We start from the raw sequence: 23,159 nt of genomic DNA on the forward strand, positions 1-23,159 counted from the left end.
CCTAATACTTTGCTTAGGATTTTTGAATCTTTGTTCATGAGTGAGAAAATTCTATAATTTTTCTTTCTCATTCTCGCCTTGTCAGCCTTTAGCATTCAGGTAATAATGGCCTCATAAATCAAGTCAGGATATGTTTCTTCTCTTTCTATTCTTTAGGAAAATTTGAGGAATTTGAAATTATTTCCTCTTGAAATGTTTAGTAGCCTTCAAGAAGCTATCTGGGCCTGGGGCCACCTGGGCAGCTCAGTCAGTTAAGCTTCTGACTTTGGCTTGGGTCATGATCTCATGGTTCAGGAGTTCAAGCCCCCTATCGGACTCTGCTCAGTGCAGAGCCCACTTTGAATCCTTTGCCCCCTTTCTCTCTGCCCCTCCCCTGCTTGTGTGTTCTCTCTCTCTCTCCCTCTCCCTTTCTCAGAAATAAATAAACTCAAAAAAAAAAAAGCCTGATGAACTGAACCTTTTCTTACTAGGAGTTAATCTTCTTTATAATGTTTTCTTGGAAATTATACTTTTAAATATTGTTTACATGATATATCTCTTTGTTCATCCTCTCATTTTTAGCCTTTATTTTTTCTTGCTTGCTCTTTTCCCCCTACTGAATTTTGGAAGTAGTTGCATTCTATTACTGTTCTCTTAAGGGTTACTCTAGGAATTATACCATGAATTGTTAACTAATCAAAGTCTACATATTTTTTTAGTCAGTAATTCATGGTGTTATTCCTAGAGTAGCCACTCAGCGAATTAGTGTGTGTTACTTCCAAACTAAAATAGGGGAAAAAATGAATAAATTTAAAATATTCAATCCAAAATAAGAAAAAAAAAAGGAACAGAAAAAGATTTAGAAGAAACAATACAAGCAGAAAGTATATATTAAGAGGGTACATGTACACCCCAAATATCTTGATGGCTACTTTATAAAGGGAAGATGATCCATGTAAAGGAAAAGAATTAATTTTTTTAAGCATATGATGTTTTTAAGCTACAGAAATGATCTTCCGTTATTGACCAGGGAGGAAAATAGGAAAGTGTGATGACCTCCAGTAGCCACCATGGAATCCTTAACCCTTGTCTCAGAGGCTTAGAGCTCCCTATCTTGCTGGCACCAACTCATCAAACCTCACCAACCAACTAGATATTGCTTCCAACATATTGCGTGGGCATTAACAATTTCAATGCCTTGGCTAATGTCTTCTTTCTCTCCTAAAATATGTTCCTCCTTCCTTCTATTTGCCTAAATTGTATACTTTCTATAAGTCTTCAGAGCTAGTTCCTGCTTTGATTCCTGACTAGTTGGTTACCTGTTTGAAGGCCTTGCCTTCTCTCATCATGTGCTTTTCCAATCCCTGTAACAATATTGTCTCCCCAGGCATTTGGCTCTTACTATCTAGGTCACTGTTTGTAATTTTTATCTCATTAGTTGTTTTTCTGAATACTTAACCTGTATTCTAAAACTTTTTATATACCGTAAACCTAGCATCATGCCCACATCCAATATGATACTAAGCCCTCAGCACAGTCTGACATGAGGCTGCTGCTATATCGATGATGCTGATGTTACTGTTGATGATGATGGCAATGACCATGGTGATCACTGCAAGATTACAGCTACCAAGCACCAGAGAGGGGGAAACCAGATCTAGGAGTTCAAGAAAAAAATGAATTATTATTCTTATTGAGCTATGTAAGCATAATTTACAAGTCTTACAAATCCCCTTAGAATTGCCTAGGGGAAATGACTTGGTAAAATATTACATTATTAGAAAGAGCATCATACAGCAAAAAGAGCACAAGCTACCTCTCTTGATTAAGTTGTGTGATTTTACAGAAATCACTTAGCCTCTCTCAGTCTTCAGTTCCTTATCTGTAACATGGGAGACATTCCACACACTTTTCCTCTCTTGAATGACTGAAAGATCCGGTGAAATAATATATACAAAAGTGTTTTAGAAATTACAAATATTATAGATCATGACATTAAAAAATTTATTGAAAATTGTACTATTTTCCTTATGGATTCTATTTTTTTTAATGTTCATTCATTTTTGAGAGACAGAGTGTGAGGGGTAAGGAGCAGAGAGAGAGGAAGACACAGGATCCCAAGCAGGCTCCAGGCTCTGAGCTGTCAGCACAGAGCCAGACACAGAGCTCAAACCCATGAACTATGAGATCATGACCTGAGCTGAAGTTGGTCAATTAAACAAAGAAGCCACCCAGGTGACCCCTTGTGGACTTTAAAAAACCACATAGAAAGCAAAGGAGAAAAGTTTAGTAATTACAACCCAATTAGTATTCCTAATAATTATATTTGAATCCTGCTTTGATGTTTCTAATGGATTTTCTTGGCATTGATGTTACATGACCTTAAGGGAATTTTAAATTTCAAGTGAGACAGACATGACTCGGCAAACTTGCAGGGAAAATAGTACCAGCAGAGATTAACACAGCTGAAATAAGAACACTTTAACACGGGCATTTTTTTCTACATAGCAATTTTACCAAGAGCTACCCATTTAGTGTGCTATGTTAATTTTCAGAAAAACATTCTTCTAATTAGCAGGTTTGCAATGATTTCAAAGAAACAATTCATATTTAACACCCACAATGTCACGACGTTATTTCTAGAGTTTCTTTAGGCTTACAGGTAGATTGCTGGATGTATTGTGAATTATGTTAATTTTTGAAAGAGACCCAGAGGTCTTTGAGGGAAGTGGACCAAAAATATGCAGATGATGATAATTATCATCATCATCATCACCACCACCACCACAAGACTCTTTATGAAGGAGAAAAATCCAATTTTAAAGGAAATTGCTAACTTACTGTGCTTTGCAAAAACAAATTCACAAATGAATTGCTTGCAATTTAGTGGAGGGATGTTAACAAGTCTGCTTTCAGCTTTACCAAGAATTTGAAAGTACAGTAGATATCGTGAAATAAATTTTTATGGATTAAGGGCATCTGAATGAAACCACATACATATACACACACACAAATGGCTTGTTCTCTGAAACCTTTTACTATTTCTCTAGGGCTCCACAGATCTTAAAGAAGCTATGGGTATATTCTGTGGAATATGATTATTTTAGAAGAAATTCCATCTATTAATAAGCATTTCCTTGGCATCCTCTATGAGCACAGCAGGTGCTAAAAGCTTCTTAAAGCCCATTTGGAGGGTTGGGCAACACTTCACATTCAGAGAACAGTTGGGGACAGTTATATGCTGAGCCCTGGGGTGGGAAGTATGCAGGGATTTGGGCTGAGCAGGAACTGGCTAGCGTATCTTGCCAAGACTAATCATCATTGAGGGGAGAGATTGTGTCTTATTCATCTTTCTATTCACCTCCAAGCAACTTCCTCCTTCTCCTCCTGGCCCCTCATCCGGTCCTCCCCAGATAATGTGAGGCTTAGACACAGTAAGCACTTAAATAAATAAATTGTCATGACCCCCATTTCTTCACCAATTGCTTTACTGAGATTTTAAGGTTTTCAACCATATGTTGCTCCTGCCTCCTTGGTATGTGCAGGTTTACTTTCTCCCTTTTGGGAGTCTTTGCTTCACTCTCCTTTTTCAGGGCTATACCCCTAAGAGCTCTTCACCTTTCCAGGGGCAGCTGGATTCACTTCACAAGGTCCGGCCTTTGAAACTGCAGGCATGTCCCCAAGACAATGTTTTCCTGCTACTTGAAGCACAGAGCCTCAGAGGAGAGGTGTAAGGGACCCAACAGCACCCCACCCTCCCCCTTCCTCGGGTCCTCTGGGGTGGCCCGAAACTAACCTCTCAAAACAGGACACCTGTGCAAGTGAAAGGAAGGGTTGCTAAGATGGCAGGAGGCTGAGTATATCCCGGGTGGAAGAAACTGAGGTCAGAGATGAGGCTAGTCTGCAGGATAGGTCATCCTCATGAGCACCTCCTGGGATGAGGCCTAGTGTTGGAGTAGAATGGAAGACCAGCATCCAAGTGTCTGGGAGCCCAGTTCATACAGGACATGCATTCCCAAAACTTGGTTCGGGGGGCATGAGAAATTCTCACCCATTTTATGTATAAAGCACAAATATATATAAAATGTATAGATATGCTTTTGCAATATTAAAATTTCATGGAGGAGGACTATTAGGAAAATCCATCTGTAGAACTCTGTAGGGGAGTCAATAATAATAATAATGATAATAATAATAATAATAATAAAAGGAGAGAAACATTGATATAAGGGAATGCCCTGAGTTGAACAGGAACTTGGAAGAAGAGTGGGTGCTAAATCCATAGAGTCTGAGATGAAAAAGGAAGCTTTTTAAAAGCAAAACCATGGAGCTGTCACAGACACCGAAATGTGTTTTCCGTAAAGATTGAGTACGTGGCATGGTTGTTTGCAGTAGAATGAGGCTTCAGTGGAATTGAGTGATGACTAAATCCAAACAGTTACCATATTTCCTAAGCATTGCAGTAATTGAAATATTGCTCATATACAACCAGGTGGCTGCTGAAATTCATCAGAGGCTCATGGAAGAAGAAAAGGAAAACCAGCCAACAGATACAAAAGAAAAATCTCCTCAGATGAGTACAAATAAAAAAGTCAAAAAGGAACCACCCAAGAAAAAAAAGGCAGACAAAAAAGCAAAAGGTATTCATGGTTCTAGCATCCAAAACTGTAGATGCTTACACCTCTCCTTGGTAGAACACAAACATTTAAGCAGACACATTAAAGCTACTATTTGTTAGGTTTAGTTTCGAGACCCAGGCTCCTGTGGTGTTAGCTGGCTGATCATACCTTGTACCTATCTCACCTAACCTGTTTATCCAAAAAGTCAAGTGTATCGAAGGTAAAATAAACCTCAAAAACAGTTTGGAACATGCTAGAAGAACTCCAAGATGACACCATGTCATCTGAAAAGTGTGTGCAAAGGGACTGCAGTAACCGAGACAAGATTAGGTGAAAAGTGATTACGTGGATGTAGGTTTCAGGTTGAATTCAGGTTTCTGGTTTACTGCACACAAGTTCCTCTCTCCTGGAGGCCTCCTGCCTCATCTCCGTCTTGGAGACATGATGGAAAACAGAGGTGAGAGAAAACTTGGGCTGGGAGAGACCTCCTGTCAACCTTGGGGATAAACTCTGCCACCAACATTCTCCTCCTCTCTATCTCCACCCGTACATATTTAAGGTGAGTGGGGCAAAAGAGGAAGAGACAGAAACACGTGAGCAGAAGTCACCTCCCTAGTCAGTTGCTCATGACATGACATGCTTATGAGGCACCTGCTAGTAGCGTGCTATGATGGGTACTAAAGACGCCATGAAGAACTTAAAGAACAAAAACAAAATCACAGTCTCTGCCCTGATGGAAATCTAGTCTACCAGCAGAGACAGACATTTGATCCGTCATCGTTCTTTAGTTGGGGAGGTACAGGTGACCTTGAGAGTGAAGTCATGTACTCCATCTGAGGGGTAGGGAAGCACTTCCCAGTCAGAGTACATTTAGGCAACCCTGAGAAGGAGTGAGATGAAGTGCTGAGAATGTGGGGAGGCCGGAGGGACCTTGAAGCAGAGAGAAGAATAGCACTGCATAAGAAACACACCACTTAGTCCATCTCAGATGGTAAAAATGAATGAAATAAACAGCACTTGATGGACATGCTTAAATTTACTTTAATGGATAAATGGCTGAGTCCAGTTCCTTAATTTTACATATGATAAAACAGAAATCCAGATTAAGTACTCGTTCACCTGTAACCTAATACACACGTCTACTATTGCAATTGCATTTTATTACCATTTCTTTGTTTACAATTATCTCCTCTTCACAAGATTTGAGCGCATTGGGGTCAGACCTTCAAGACATTTACTATACTGATTAGAATCACATGTATGGGGCCTGCAGCTAGAAACACACTACTATTTTGCAAGAGCAGATTCTCAGACAAGTGCTGACAAACATTTATTTTCTAATTCTCTTGTGTAATCACTGAAGTACTTGTAGTTAAGTACTACTGAAGAGATTGTTAAGTAGGTTACAGATACTTGACCAAGAGCCTCATTTCAGCCATATCTTCTGGAGGTTATTCCCTGGTCTTTTCTTGACGAGGATCTGGGAAACACTTGGCTAACACTAGTACCTTGTATGGAGTGGTACTTCCGCAAGTGGCTAATGGCATCCATGCTATGTTGTGGTTTGCTAATTTCTGTCCCCAGACTGAATCACACCTTCTTTGGAATCTAGAACCATGTCTGCCCTCACTGCACACTTCATTTTCCCACGATGCTACACAAGTGCATCTAGCACAATAAGCACAATAAGTGCATTCTTATTTGCATCTAGCCTAGATGCCACCTGAAGAATTCTCAAGGAAAGATCAGTATTTCAAATTCAACAGGCAGGGCTCAGCTTGGTACTTTGCAAATCACAAGAGGTTTACTACATACTCACACGTTTCACTTCGTCCTCATTTTAACCAAGTAGCCGTGTGCATGCTTGCAGGCCGGCACTCTCCATTGTCCTTTCAGGTAAATCGCCGTCGACAGCAGAAGTCACACCCGTGAGAGTTTCACCAGAGCAGATTGCTGAAATGGAAAGGAAAAACGAACTGATGCTCAAAATCAAGGAAGAACACCTTGCTGCCCTGCAATTTGAAGGTAGCAGTTGAAAAGAACCAAGATGATACTTTTCAGTGGAAAATAGACCAGTAGGGCCAACAGCCCATGACCGGCTCAAGTTGTGTAGAACACAAAGCGAAGCAATTGAAAAGTACAACGTTTAGCTGGTTGTTTTCATAAAACCACATGATGGCTGGATTTGACTGTTCGATAATTGTCTGGTGGGATCTCAAAAAGAGACAAAGAAAATTTGGGAGGGATTAGAATCTCAAAGAATAGAAATAATTAGAATAATCTCAAAGAATAGAAACAAAAAGAGTATGTTAGAGTCAGGGTGATTTTACAAGTTGAAAGAAGACTTAAGACCATGTACATAGGTGGCTTTATATGCTAGGAATAATTCAGGCCTCTTGTTAGGAAACTAAACCCTAACTGGAGGCTAACAGGCCCTGAAAGTGAGTTCTTGGGAGCAGAGGCCAAAGAAGAGCCAGTCAGCGATCAATTATGTTCAAGAGCCTCCTTTTCTGTAGATAGCAATGGTTTTACAAGACATATTCTCCTTCCATCTCTTCCATTTGTTGTATAATGCAACTCAAAATGGACCTCAAAAAAAAAAAGTAGGAAATTTAGCAAATTAGGCCAGTGGCAGTGGAAGAAGCAAAGAAGAAAGATGGAAAAACTATTTCAGAAGTAAAATACATGTCTATAGATGGTGTGTGCCAGGGCAGCCAGAAGCCCTGAGACACATGGGTTTTGCCCTAGTTTTACCAGTGCTGAGAAAATACAATGGCCTTGACTTCCCAAGGTGCTAAAGTAGGGAGACCAAGAGACTTTGTACCTTCCTCTTTTTGAAATACAGAAATTATCTGTTTGTGTTTTCCCATTCCAATTTATCAAAGAGTATATTGCTCTAAAGTGCAATAAAATGTAAATCTCAGTTTATACTTTTGGTTTAAATAAACTGTCAAATGACCCTCCCATACATTACATTTTTTTTCCTCAATGACATAGATGAGGTATTACTTATCTATTCTCGTATATTAAATGCGCACCTACATCTTCACAAATTGAAGCATGATTGGTTTAAAACTGAATTCAGTTGGTTAAAAAATGCATGTATACATTTTAAAATCCTTATTTTTCTTTTTAAATAGAGATAGCCGCACAGTTCCGACTTGAACTGATAAAGACGAAAGCATTGGCTTTCCTTGAAGATTTAGTAACAAAGGTGGTTGATGTATATAAACTCATGGAAAAGTGGCTTGGTGAGAGGTACTTGAACGAAATGGCCAGGTAATATACTGCATGGCTTTTCAAATGTATTTTGAAAGTGTATTTTTAATGTATTTTAATGAAATGTATTTTAAAGTGTATTTTTTTTAATTTCTGGAGTCCAAAATAGGCAGATTTTTAGGCATTTATTAATGTATTACATTTACAAATTGAAATTTTGACCTTTTAGGGGATCACATGTGCATTTGTATTGGCTCATTTCAAACAGTAAGTTGCATATCAAAGTGTCCTATTGCAATATACAAGTTTGCACATCATTTCTGAGTTTGGTTTTTACACTGCTCAAGCAGGACCTTAGTTTACAAGGTAAGATTATGCATTTTTAAATATTCATCAGAAATAAGGTAATGTTTCATATTTTTCTAATGCCAGACTCGTTAGTAGTCAAGGCCAATTAATGGGAGATTAAGAAGTCATTCACTGGGGTGTTTTACCACTTAGGCTGATTCCTTTGTAAGGGTAATACCCAGTTCTACTTTGCTGTTGAATTCCAAAGGTTTTCCAGACTTTTCATCCCTAGTGAGGGGCAGAGAGTTTCATTCTCCTAATTCTCCCTAGAAAAGCAGCTCAGCAAAGCAGAAATAGCCTTCAACTTGAAAGACAGGAGACCTGATGATCCAAGAGATGGGGACTCCTTCCTTGTCCACGAATTAGCAGCGTGCCTAATTGCTTGGGGCCCTGTGGCCTTCATCTATAAAAGGAAAGACTCCAACCAGACTATTTCAGAGGTTTCTACTGGATCTAGATTCTGTGAACACTACAGTTTGCAATCAACATTTACTGCAAGTTTAGAAGTTGCTACCTACATAGAATACAAATGTCAAGTGTTGTCCAAAAGAACTGCCATCTAAAAGATAGTTGTGATGGTTTGTTCTCTACAATCCTTGTCTCATAATGAAAGTTCCCTAGTAAAATCTTCAGCCTAGATTTTTATATCTGTTGTGCTATATAGTAACACACACACACACACCTCAGCCTGGTAACCTTATTTTTTTTTTTAGTGAAATTTTATTAAAATTACAGAACACTTTGAAGGAAACCAGCATATTAATTATATTGGGCCTTTTAAACCATAAACATAGTATATTCTTCTATTATATTCTTCTATTATATAAGATCATATTAGATCTACGATTTTACTTAAGAATGTTTATAACTTTTTATACATTAACTTTTAAAAGATCCTATTTATTTCTAGTTTTATAAGATTTTTCTTTTATATTATAATAGCTGGAGACTCCAAGTAAGAGTAGGAGCATGTATGTTGCACATGCATTTAGTTTGTGAATATTTTGTCTAGAATTTTTGTGTTTACATTCACAAGTGAAATTAGCTGGCGTATATATTTAGTCATAATCCAATACTGACATAGAAAAATCAGATGGCAGGAATTGCTACTCTTTATTCAGTAATTTCATTTTGACTTCACTGGGCACTCCATGTTTTGTGGAACTCATACACTTAAGTCTCTGTAGCTGTGTTTGTTTGTTTGTCTGTTTTAAGAATCTGAAATATGGCTTGAATTACTTTAATGGTTATAATCCAGCCAGGATTTCTACTTCTCTGTAACTCTTGACAAGTTATATTTTAATGAGTAATTTTGCATGTTGTTTAAGATTTAAATTTAATGGAATAGAACTGTCCAAGAAGTCATACATATTTATTTTTAATTGTGAATATTTCTACAATTATTGTTACCTTTGATCATTAATTTCTTTACCTCTGATCTTTTNATTCATCTGTTGATGGACACTTAGGCTCTTTCCATGTTTTAGCTATTGTGGAGAGCGCTGCTATGAACATTGGGGTACGTGTGCTCCTATGCATTAGCATTTCTGTATCCCTTGGGTAAATTCCTAGCAGTGCTATTGCTGGGTCATAGGGGAGTTCTATTGTTAGTTTCCTGAGGCAGCCTGGTAACCTTATTACAGTAAGGCTTAAAATAATTTTACTACTGGATAGTCAAGTCAGTTATCATTAGCCTCACAGAGCAGTGATGTTTGGTTCTGTTCCTTGCCTGCCACTTAAAAATGAGAACATGTCTTCTTAATTCTTAGGATTCACAGCTCCCATCCATGTGACCATCAAGAGTAAATTCTTCTTATTTTTTATCAACTGTATTCCAATTTCTCAGTTTTATATTATGTGTATGTATCTGACCTCTGAATGTAGCCAGAAGAACTTAAAACTAGGACTTTCCAGCTATGCTGGAAAACTATGTTTTGGTTATTGCAAAAACTCTCTGGCAGCCAAAGAAAAAGAGAGAGAGAGAGAGACAGAGAGAGAGACAGAGAGAGAAAGCTATCAGATCCCTTGGAACTTCAAATCTTGCTTTTCATTTTCCTGGCATTTTTAATTCCTCCCATTCATAAGAAGATTATGCCTGATAACCTCCACTAGGTGGCGCACACCCGTTTTGAGATCTTAGTTCTGCCTCAGGCTTGGTCTGCAGTGGGAGGCCCTCCTCCCTCAAGGTTGCAAACTTAGCTCTCCAGTGCCTTAACCTCTGCACCAGCACACAACCACCAAGAGGCATAAACTAATTAGATACTATGTGCAAAACGGACACTCACCAGTACAGAATGCTGGAGCTGAATTCTAGGGTTGTCTTTTGAGAGAAAGTAACTAATGCTCTTTTTAAAACTTTTTCAGTATATATATTTTGGTGTTCCTGGGTTACATAAAAGGAGATTAGAAATGGATTTTTCCATCAGGTCCAGTCTTTATTGCAAAATGTAAACACAATCCTTTCTTTATTGTGGTAATATTGTACTTCTCTGTATAAATAATATACACTTCTTGTGTATATAACTTCTCTTGCTTTTGAAATGGACTTTAATTAGGACCATACCTGTAATCCCCAGTTCAGCTTAAATCCGTGTCCTGTGTGGCTTTACATTACAACCATAAGGTATGGAGCTATGTGTTATCAGCTCCATGCAAAGATAAGGATTCAGAGAGTTTAAGTAAATTACCAAGGACTCATAGGTACAGAGGATTCTGGGATGAGACCTCAGCTTCGAGTACTATTTCCACTGCACCTAACTCTTGTTGTTTATACTACATGATTTTAACTAGGAATTGTTATTTGTAAAAATAGAATGCAATTTCAATGGGTATATATTATTAAAGTCCATTCTGACAATTGTGTCTTAAATAACATCAAACTCCTTGATATAAAGTTAGAGAAAAGCCACTCTTCTAGAAATCCAGTATTAAATCTGACTAACAGTATAATTTGTCCTGATTCCAAATAAATGTGTTGTTCTAACAGTTATATTTTACAGGTTTTTCTGTCATATATCTTTATTCTGGTTCATACTTAGATTGAAATATATCTCTTGAAATTAATCTTGCTTACACAGCAAAATATGTTCTAATACTAATAAAACCATATTTGATGAAGTCCCTTTTTGCTCAGCTTTGTATAAAATATGTGACTATTAGCTCTGACTATGAGCATACATTTTATTTCTAATCTCTATTTAATTACACTCTGTCTTTCTACAAAATGGATTTGAAGAGAATTAGAAGTTTTAAACGTGCAGATTGAATTGTTTAACTTAGCTGTATGATGTGTAGACTTTGTGTGTATGTCTACTAAGCAAATACTGCTAACCCAATAGTATTTAATGGGGATAACCCTATTCATTTTTCCATTTTCAGTGTGGAAAAATTAACTGAGGTAGCTCGCTATCACATTGAAACTTCAACAAAAATTCAGAGTGAACTTTATTTAGACCAAGAAGATTTCTTTATTAATGGTGATGTGAAAGTCTTTCCAGATTCCCCTCCTCCAGTACGTCCTCCACCGGTACAAAAGGAAGAAAATGGCACCCTGACCATCGAACAGCTCGACAACCTTCGAGATCAGTTCTTAGTTATAGCACCTCAAGGTAGGAAAAATAATTATCATGCTTTTATAAGCACAAGAAAGAATAAGGCTAATGAAGGTGGCCATCACTTGCTCACAAGTAAAACAGCCCTCTGGCATTGAGTGTCACCAGAACAAGCCCTTGCTCTTTTCTAGTTTATCATGCATTTGTTTCATGCTACATAGATCTGAGTTAAACAAACAGAAGGAGAACGGTGAGTAACACTTCAGCAGTGGTGGTCCTCATTCCTGATAATTCTCTTCTTGGGCCCATCCCTGCCTCTGGCCACGAAGCTGGTACACTTGAGTATCGCTCACTCCGGCAGCAAGTGACAGAGAGAGACAGCCTTTGCATACACTTCCAGTCTAGGCTTTGTACTGGGATTATAGTTTGTGTTTCTGTCTCCCCGACCAATCTGTGAAGGGAGACCAGGGAGGAGAGAATTTCCCTTTAATATTTGCTTTTTCCCTCAGTGCTTCACAGATTAAGAACAGAACCAGATAAGCTGTCAACAAAATATTTGCTTACCTGATTAATTTGCTCACATGTACATGTACATAGTATTTTATGCACACTGCTTCTGTATTTCCTTCACATTTATCATTATGGTTCTATTGCATCTGCACAGGCTTTTTTTTTTTTTTTTTTAATTCAGGCCCTTTCTATTCCCAGATATTCTTTAATGAATTCCATCAGTTGATAGCACAGGAATTTCAGACGGATCCTGTAGGATTAGCATCTCCTCTCCATTTTATAGGCTTGGACACTGAGTCACAAAGTAGTTGTTGCCTATGTCATATGTCATCCAGGCCTCTTCAGATTCAAAGCTCTTGCCCCTTCTCACTGAATGAAGTCACCTCTTATATACAGATTTATTTTATCTTACAATATCCATGTATGGGAAAACCATTACTTTTCTCTAGAGAATAGCCAATAGCACTAACACTATTTCACTCTCAGAGTGATTATATTTCATTTGTTCTTTAAAAGTCCAGTATTTTGGGGCACCTGGGTGGCTCAGTCGAGCCTGTTTCAGATTCTGTGTCTCCCTCTCTCACTTCCCCTTCCCCGTTCATGCTCTCTGTCTCTCTCTCAAAAATAAATAAACATTTTAAAAAAATTTAAGTCTAGTATTTCTAGAAACCATACTAAATCTTAGTAGTCAAAATGACATTCCTTTTCTCTAAGTCTGAACACCTCTTTGCTAAGCCCAGCTGTTGAAACAGGTGTAACCATGTGCCTCTGGGAGAACCTCTACATGTCACCGCATCTAATCAGCTGAGCGGGTCTACGCCTCCAATACATAAAAGCACACACGGCAACTATGGATAGGCACCAACTCTGGCTGGAAATATTTGGGCAGGAAGAAAATGTGACCCTCACCAAGTACAAAAGAAAAAAAAGTCACAGTTTTATAAAGCCAGCACATGTAATCCCTTCCTTCTTCCATTCGGGCAAATTCCATTCTCTTCCCCATTGTGTAGGTTTCACAATGCCCTCTTATTACATATTTTCTTCTTCACATTTGCATTTGCTCTTCATTTTATCCACACCATTTTTTACATATAAAATAAAAAGATACATGTATAAAGATTCTGAATATGAAATACGATTTGCTTTAGTCCTACACTAGGGTGATGGGAAGAAAATCATCCAATTAGCAGGTCAAAACTAAAAGCATTTGCAGGCATGTGAGTAGGTGCAAGTGGACTTTGAAAATTATCAACCACTTCTAATCCCTGTTTAAGAACCTTAGTATTCATGATGATAACCATGGTACATTCTTGGATCCAACCTCTAGTCTAGAGCCTGCATTTCAGCTAAAAATTTCAAAACAAATAACAAATAGCAGATATAAGTTGACATGTATGTGCCCTAGAAGATTAATTCTAGAAAGCTTTGGGACTAAAATATGTCAACTGATACATTTATTTGTTTTCTGAATATGGTAGAATGCAACAGCTTTCAAAGTATGGTAGAAAGAGGAAGGAAGAGGGAAGAAAGGAAAGGGGGGAGGAGGGAGATAGTTATATATATATTTTAAAAAGTAGATGTAAAAAGAAAACCACTTGACTGATGGACTTAGAGTGTAATTTGAAAAGTAAGGAAGAAGAAAATATAAACTTCTATTTCGGTTCTTTCTGGAACAGAGTATCAACTTTATAAAAGTGCTCAAGACTGCAGAGGAAAGGGGGACCAGCAAGCAATGAGGTTGGTCAGGGAAAGTTTGGTGGGATAATACTTCAGAGGAAGGAAATGGAAGAAGACTGGTTTGATGGCAGGGATACATAGAATATTTAAAGTTAGAGGAACAGCCGCTAGACAATGTGCAGATAAGAGGCATGGGTGTGGATGTTCAGGGAGAGAATCAGGAGACTGCTTTGCTGCTTCTTCCCCAACTGCACGAACCATGGGCAAACAGATGGGGAGGCCTTCTCTGTCTGGGAAGCTGCCCCCACCCACCCAAGCTGGAGAATTAACACATATTTAAGAATAACAGTTGTAATTACTGCAAAGTTTACAAGGCTACATAATACTGTGAGATTTAGGAGTCTTCATGGTTCAAAATGAGTTATGGTCTATGAGCAGCCAGTTTAAACTCTTTATTATTGGCTCAATTACAATATTTTAACACACACAGATGTATCTGTATTTGTTGTTGTTGTTGCTTTTCAAGTACATGTAAAAGCCTTAGCACAGAATCAGGTAGTCTATCAATACAACTCATACTCATTGTTATTATTCTTGCTAATGTTACAAAGGGAAAGTAAAGTAAGAATCATTCCATTTTCTGCATCCCAGAGTCCCAATTCTGTGATGACTTTTTTGAAGTCAGGCTGCAAATGCTGACATTGCCCCTCCGTGAGGAAGCCCAATAATTACCACTCACCCTTTCTCCCCAACTCCCTGAGCCCCAAAAAGATCCTCTGACTTTAGTCTTTCTTCCTCAGCTCTGTAATTGTTGTTCAGTGCCTTAAATGATACACAGCCATCCATCTTTAAGGGAAGTCTTTTGTCATATTCCTTCTGAGAATTGGAAATCCATCTTTCATGGTACTTTCCACTGCATTTACCTTAGAAGCCTACAATTTCTAAAAACTGTCTTAGTTGAAGTGATCAGTTTTGAAAGTATGGAGCTACTGGCTGAAAGTGGCACATTTCTAAATGTGTGATCCTACAGAATTTCTTCCTTGAACTCGAAAACTGCCGTTATTTTTAAGCCAAGAAATATGATCATTTCCAAAAACTACTTCATATATGCCAACGTAACCTATGGTATCTAAGATGCACTTTCAAGCTCACTAAAATATGGTAAAATATGAACAGATGGATTTTCCTCTAGGAAAAAAGCAAACATATTTGCACATAACAGTCATATATTACTCGGCTCACAGGATGATGTTTTAGCAAAGTTGTAAGGAGTGGTAATGTCCACTGCTTATAATGTACAAAGTTCCACTTTTTGTTATGCTATAAAAATAAAATTATTGAGGGAAATGGATAATCTTTACAAGCGACTTTAAATATTTGTGAGTAACTAGTATGTAAATGGAAAGAACTAAAGCTTAAGGAGTTTTCTGCTGAGTATTGTCTACCCCACTTGAAAAATAAAAGTCTGTTAAAATAGCCCTTACTAAAGATAATGGAAAAGTTGAAAATATATTATATACTGTAATGTTTATATTCGATGCTCCTTTCCTGGTCAAATTCTGCCACTTGTGATGATTCTAAATCTCCTTTGGTAAATGTAGTCATGAGACATAAAATACCATTTGTTGATATGATTGTTACAAATATGCCAGAAAAGAAAAATGACCTTTTGCGTGATCATCATACAAGATCATGAAAAATGCAGTGAAACAACTTGTCATGTTAGCATTTTTCTTGCCACCCAGCAAAGATCCATACTTTAGACTCTTAGGAGCAGTTTAAGTAAGAGACAGCCAGTGGATCAGAAAGACATTCTTTCATTGACTGTCCCAAGGATTCCCACGAGTATACTCCCAGCACAGAGTGAGATTTAGTAAATATCTTCTGAATTATAACAATAGCCAATGTTGTCAGGCTCCGTGCAGGCCCCACGCTAGCATTTCCATGTTGATTCACTTTTTACCCATGGCTGGATGAATAAAGAAGACCCATCCAAGGATAAGAAGAGTCAGACAGTACTTTTCAACTCCACCTTTCATCAAATATGATTGATTAACATGATCTTGGGCAACTTACTTAGCCTCTCTCTGACTCACTTTCTTCATCTGGAAAATGGGGTATTTCAATGGAGCTGTTATGAGCTATTAAAGTCACTAATATACGTTAAGTGTTTAGAAAGTGTCTGGAACACAGAATGTGCAATTTAAGTACAATATATAAGCCATTGTGATTTAATTATATAATTATAGCAGTACCATATTATTATATAATATGTTACATTATACAATAGTGATACAAACTATTCTAATTATTATCCAAAATATTAGCTCGGTATCCTGAAGGTACACACACCATAATAGGCACCTCCACCATTGTCCTGGGATATTTCCAGAAAAAAAAAATACACCACCTGATGGAATTAAACCACAGGGTATCTGGCTCCCCAGTAGACCAAAAACATCTCAAACAAAAGCACTCATTTTGTGTACTGCATTAAGCTCTGGGTAGGTACATCTTGTCTCTAAGCATCAAGTGCCAAGCACATCATGAAGACAATCTTTCTCCAATGAAAGCAATTTGAAGTCTGTTGAAACTAGAACACTTTAGCAATGTTCCTCTGTCCCCACTTAAACCAAAAGAACTCCTTTTCTTCGCAAGCCCATCAGTACTCCATGTAATGCCAATAGAGATTTGGTTCATGGTTTGTTTTGGCTTCTGCTGAGAGGCTATCAAGAGAGAGCACATTCCAGAAAATTCTGCACCCTCATCCCTTCCTCAGGGGAGGCAGCATTTAGTTATCCAGGGCTCTAATATTGTTCTAAAAACTGACAAGGGCCCCTCCTTTGAACCTCTTTTAAAGACCCGGAGATTCAGTGATTGGTCTCAGACACGGAAAGCACAAACAGAACTCTTGTCTGTAGTGGCTAAGCTCGATCATTCAGCTACATGGTTTTTACAAGAATTCAAAGGAGGAAGTAGTTTTTACTGCCTATGTGGGTCAGCATAAGAGTTAGGCCCAGAGGAGAATTTTGAATGGAGCCTTCCAGGAAGAAAAGCAGGGGCAGGGTGTTCCGGACAAAGGGGAAAATAGAGTAGACATTGAGATTTTGAGGTTATGTGCGTGACATATTCATGGAACAGCAAACAGACCAGATGGGGCAAGCGGCAGGATTTAAGGACCGTAAAAGACCTTGTGGTCAGATTGTGAAGTCTCAAAGTGGCTTTCAAAGGACATGCAGGGCAGGATTATCAAAGATATTTAGAGCCAAATGATGTGGTGAGCAGATTACAGGAAGAGACCCTGAGGGAGTTGCAGATACTGCTCTTTGTGCCTACAAAGCCTCAACCAACTGAGAGACAGGATTGAGGGCACGGGTGGGAGGTGAGAGGGGAATCATTAGAAAGTTCTGTGGATTTTTCTAAGCTAGTGGCTCTGAGAAAATTATAGAAATATGATATTAATATTTGCAGAGACATAAGCCCCATATTTTAATCTGAAAACTGCTTAAGTTAGTCTGACTTTACACAAGTCAAAAACCACAGAAAGATTTCTTAGAAAAGGTTCGATGGAGAAGGATTGATGGTATTAACAAGGGTATCTCTCCAGGTGGCAAAATCTAGGGATTACTGCAAAAAGGAGTAGCCCCCATAGGTCCTGTGGTTCTCTCCGTGGGTGAACTCCTTCCGCTGTATAGATTCAGATCACGGAAATGCAGTAGTAAATCTAGAAGCCTTTGGACCTATTCAAACTGTCTGTGGGCAGGGTTTCAGCTGCTTCTTCAGGAGGAAACATATTCTCATAAAGCCAGAGAATTTGCATTAGGCAAATGAAAGTATGTGCTCAGAAGTCAAGATAACACCTTCTGGAAAATCTGTTCATAAAGCTAAAAACATAACAGCTAGCTAAATCAGTAGCAAAAGTTCAAGTCCTTTCCGTTAGCAATGAGAGATTTCTTTTACTTCTTTTTTTGTGTATTCATTCGTGTATTAGCTGGCATTTGTGTGTATCGGGCAGGCACCAGCCTGGCACTGAAGGCCTAGAGCGGGAGAATGACCCTATAGGCATGAAAATGAAGTCAGGAGGTATCAGCTACCAGAAGACTCCTTGCAGTGAAAACAGTAATATTTAGGATTTGATTTTTGCAGGGGAACAAAATGGGGCTATGTTTTAACAGTAACAACTACAAAAAACTGATTAAAAGGCAAATAGAAGTTAGATGCAAATAGGGTAAGAAAGGCAGAAGCAGATTGACTAATGTCAAAGGTTTTCTAGTAAAAGACACTAAGAGCTATGAGATCATGAAAATCAATAGGGAATGTGTATTTTCTGAAACATCTGCCACATACTCACACTCATCTCGCCATTATGGAGCACAAAGGAAGTAAGTGTGGTTCTTTCTGTAAGAAGAGTTTAAAATATAGCTCAGCAGTCAGCCTAGGACAGTAAAGCAGTGAAACGAAACAAAACACTGAGCTTGTATGTCGACATGAGGTATTTTAGTATAATATCACACAAATACATAATCCACCTTTCATTATACTATAAAATAGGACAATATCATCTAATGATCAGTAGGGTCACAGAAGTTGCAAGAAGGAAATAAATATGTGGTCTAGGCTGCCTGCCTCCTGAGAGAAATTGTATTTTAGGACATGCCTTTGTGCGATTTAAATTCTTCTGTCCTTCTGTCCAGGAAAAAAAAACAAAAAACAAAAAAACATATATATTCTACTCTCCGACAAGTATGTTTCAAAAATTAGACCTTTGGGGAAAAGAAAAAGTTGAGGCATGAGGCACAGCTCTTTGAAACCACCCGGGATGGGTCTCAAAGTCTGAAGCCCTTTCTGTAAGTGAACAGGTTGGCTACAGCACGGCCAGAGAGGGTGAAAAGATGTCCAAAGTGAATCTTGTAGACCTGCTGCTGTGTGTGTCCTGTTATTCCTTTGTTTTCTCACCACAGGAAGCAAATGTCAGCAAAAAGCAGTGTCCCTCTTATGCACAGAGGAACAGATTCTAGAATGAAGAAGAGCATAGCACCCTTTGCTATGAGAAACCTGTAATAATGATATAAATATGGGGGCTGTGAAGTAGGACTGCCTGCCAGCTCCCCCAGGTACAAGCACTGTGACATCAGACAAATTAATTAACCACTCTGTGCCCTAGTCTTTTTGTTTATGAAATGACAAGTAACTGGTCCATTGTGTTAACTATAAAATAGGGATAATGGATTATGAGGGTTAAATAATATAAGCCACTTAAAGCGCTAACCAGAGAACTTGACATCCCACTCGTAAACACTCACTGTAACTTTTTCCAGAAATAACGAGCAAGTGTTGGGGGCATAGATTAAGCAAAATTAAGGGTAGAGGTTGGTGATGACTGAAGATAACAACGTGGAGTTATTTTAAAGGCAGGGATCCTCCAGGCGATGTGAGCGGAGTCAAAGAAAAGCAGAAAAGACCACAGAAGCTTGGCCATTACCTTCCAAAGAGGAATAATCAATTTTTGAAAATCTGGCTAAAAAAATACCCTTGGCTTATATATGATGAAATACTAAATCTTATGTTCTGTGGTCTGTGTCGTAAGCATGGAATAAAGTCAAGGGGAAATCAAGTGAGTTTTTTTTATGGCACTGACAACTTTAGGACCGAATTTCTCAATGCACATCATCTCAGTGAGGCTCATGCCAAGGCTTCACTAATGGAAGCAACAAGTGGTTCTCCGGTGAACCAAGCCACCACGGAGCTCATGGTGACGACCATGAGCAAAGTCACGCTCGGGAGAGTAGAGAACTTATTCAGATCATGCCATGCTATTGCCAAGACGGGACGCCCCCTCAAAGACTTTATCTGGATGTGCAAGTTGGATGATATGAAGGGTGTCGATATCGGCCCAGTATTCAGAACTAACAAATCAGCAAGAACATTCACGTATTTTATCGCTGAAGTGGAACGGAGAAATCTAAGAGAGAAACTAGAACAAAGTAAATTTTTCTCTGTCCTCAGTGACAGAATCACAGACAGTTCAACCAAGGAAGCTGAACTTGTCTACGTGCAGTTCACACACTCAGGAAAAGTGCATTGCCAAATTGTTGGGGTACAGACAGTAGAAAAGAAGGATCCTCTGGAAATAAGAAATGCCATTGAGAAAACTCTAGAGAGAAATCTTCAACTTAAGCTATCGAACCAAGACTGGGCAAAGAAACTGGTTGGTTTTGGGAGTGATGGTGCCCCTGGCTCAGAGAGAGAAAAAACTGGGGTGGCCATGCTCTTCAGAGAAATCCAGCCATGTGCACTGACTGTGTACTGCTTTGCACATCATCTTGAACTGTCTTACAAGGCAGTCTTCCAGAGCATTCCCCTGTACAATGACGTCAGAGGCCTTCTTCACAGCATCTACCACTTCTACCACAGCTCTCCTGTCCACAAGAGTTCTCTGATAACTGCTTTCAAAGGCCTTCACCTTCGCCCTGTGCTGCCTTCTCAAGTAGGGGGCAGGAGATGGCTTCAGGGATTACAGACAGCCCTCCAGAACTTTCTCAAGGGGTACCCTGCAATAGTGCAGCAACTGCATTCAGTAAGTAATTTTGAAATACCATACTATTTTACTTTATCAGACTGACAGAGAATATTTTTATTGAGAAATTTGAAAGAATAATTTTGAGAAAGATAAACCGCCTTTCTTTTCCGAATGTATGTTACAGGCAGTTGAGGGCAGAAATGACACAAGTCACCAGAAAGCCAATGAACTCCTGGAGCTCCTTCTCCAAGCAGACATTGTTAAATTTGTCCATTTCTTAGTGGATGTCATTAATGTCCTTAGCATTCTTTCCCGTGTCAATCAGAATAGAAGTTCTTCCATTGCTGACGTATTTGCCACATTAGAGTCAACACTGGAAATGCTCAGAATGTATAAAACAAGGTGAGGAATTGGGGAATGGTTTGAGGGTCTGTAAAACTAGACAGTTTGACCGGGGGCATTGTTTGTCAGGTACTTTTTAATTTAGTTGTTGTTTATTTGGGGGATTTTTTTTCCTCCCCAGACCAGGACCAAAAGAACGTCGGGTTGATTCAGCCACCCATTTTCATGGTAACTGCCTGGGGGGAAAGGGAAACATTTCTGATGTGAGAAGCACGGTCTTAACACATCTCATCAAGAGACTGCAAGGTTGTTTCAGAGATGCCAGCAAGATGTGGTGAAGGCTACCATGATTGGAAGCTTTAAATTGTGGCCAGCAAAGATAAATCCAGGTACCCTATATGCACTAACTTCTAACCTATTGTTCTTTGACTGTAGGTTTCTTTCATATATGTGACTTTTTTCTCTCATATATCAATGGCAGAATTTGGAGAAAAAGAGGTATCCATCTTGATTGCCCACTATGAACCACTACTGGAAGCTGCTAGTGTGGAAATCCATGAAGTGGCCACTGAATGGAGCATGTTGAAATTAGAGATTTACACCAGGTAAGCATAGTTGGTATTTATAAATATTTGGATAAACCTTGAGAGTCTCAATTTTTGACACTTTTCATTCTTCCCCCTAGATTTCAGAACATCCACAAATTGACCTGGGATTTTGTGAATTCTGTTTACTTGCACCAGTATCCAAATATCCTGACACTAGTGGACCTAGTGCTGACCCTCCCTTCAAGTTCTGCAGAAGCAGAACGTGCCTTTAGTCAGATGAAGCGTGCCAAGTCACAAACGCATGCCACAATCAAGGCTGAAAGTATGACAGATCTCCTGATAATTCAGCTGAATTCTCCAGACATTAATAACTTTGACCCCAGGAAAGCTATTCACTTATGGAATGCAAGAACGCCATCCTCAGACGGTGACACGAGATCTAATTCCTCTTGTTCATCAGACTCGGAAACCCGTTATGAAAGTGATTAGTAATGTGACAAATGTGGACTTTGTCATTGATCAGAGCAAAAACAAAATCTTTTATTTTTTCAAGAAGTTTGTTTTATTTACTAAAGTTTTTGGTGTTTTTTTTTTCTTTTTACAAATTCTTTTTAATCTGAAATTTAGAAGTAACACAGTAACTAGTCTTCACATTAAACACAAAGGGCGTTTGGCATCTGGCCAGACAAACAAAGCCAAAATCCAAAGATTGGTTTTCCTGTACCTTTTGAGTCTACTTCTACATCCACACATTCTTTCACGTTCTTTGGATGGAGGGGATCCTTCTAAGCAATGGTGTCATTTTGATGTCATCTTTTGCAGAGTTATTCCTAAGGGTCACTAGACTATGATCCGAATTCCTTTAGGCCTGGCATACAATTAACATCTTTCCTGGATAATTCTAAATGACAGTTGCATTAGATAACTAACTTAGGGCCAAACTGAGAAGGAGTGTTTTTTTTTTTTTTAATCAATGAATACAATTTCTTTTTTTTTTTTAATTTTGAGAGAGAGAGAGAGGAAGAGGGGCAGAGACAAAGAGAGAGGAGAGAGAATCCTAAGCAGGCTCCAAGCTGTGAGTATGGAGCTCAACTCTGGGCTCGAAATCTGAGCTAAAATCAAGAGTCAGATGTTTAACTGATCGATCCACCCAGGGGCCTCCCATGAATAAAATTTCTAAGTTTATGTTGGTATTATCCCATTTTATGTGAAGATCACATTGCCACATGCCTTGGGGCACATGTAAGGGACAAGATCAAATATTAAAATAGTTTCACATTTCACAGTAAGGTCACCAGATAAACAATCCCTATGTAAGCTGGAAGTATTACCTTACAACACTTTCCTTGCAACATAGCTGTTAAAGACAGTGAGAATATATTGCACATCTAACAGAATTTTTAAATACTTAGACTCTCTTCATGGTTTTCTAAAAATAGATTTTATTTATAGTTTCATCTTAAGGAACATGAATGGTTTCTTTCCTTTTTAAAAAAAATGTTTATTTATTTTGAGAGAGAGTGCGTGTGTGTGCGCGTGAGCGTGTGCACGCGCGTGCAACCACACACACACACACACACACACGTGAGTTGGGGAGAGGCAGAAGGAGAGGAAGAGTGAAACCCAAGCAGGTTCCATGCCCAGCACAGAGCCCAACATGAGACTCGGTACCATAACCACAAGATTATGACCTGAGCTGAAATCAAGAGTCAGATGCTAAACAGACTGAGCCACCCAGGCACCTCATGAATGATTTATTTCTAACTTGTCTAAAAACCAATATGTTTTTTGCTGAAAATAAAGCTCATTTTACTGAAAATTCTACTACCTGGGAAATATTCTCATC

At 38.6% G+C, this 23,159-nt stretch overlaps 1 protein-coding gene across 1 annotated transcript in view; it reads left to right on the forward strand.

The window, feature by feature from the left end:
* SPEF2 (sperm flagellar 2) overlaps positions 1 to 23,159 on the forward strand; it is a 187,517-nt gene that overhangs the window by 123,505 nt on the left and 40,853 nt on the right. Inside the window, exons 27-30 of the mRNA XM_077760172.1 lie at positions 4,472 to 4,619; positions 6,495 to 6,623; positions 7,739 to 7,877; positions 11,544 to 11,773. Coding sequence (XP_077616298.1) covers positions 4,472 to 4,619; positions 6,495 to 6,623; positions 7,739 to 7,877; positions 11,544 to 11,773 — 646 coding nt within the window. The remainder of the gene's footprint in view (positions 1 to 4,471; positions 4,620 to 6,494; positions 6,624 to 7,738; positions 7,878 to 11,543; positions 11,774 to 23,159) is intronic.

Source organism: Crocuta crocuta, unplaced genomic scaffold (assembly GCF_008692635.1).
Source record: "Crocuta crocuta isolate KB4526 unplaced genomic scaffold, BGI_CrCroc_1.0 scaffold150, whole genome shotgun sequence".
NCBI lineage: Eukaryota > Metazoa > Chordata > Mammalia > Carnivora > Hyaenidae > Crocuta > Crocuta crocuta.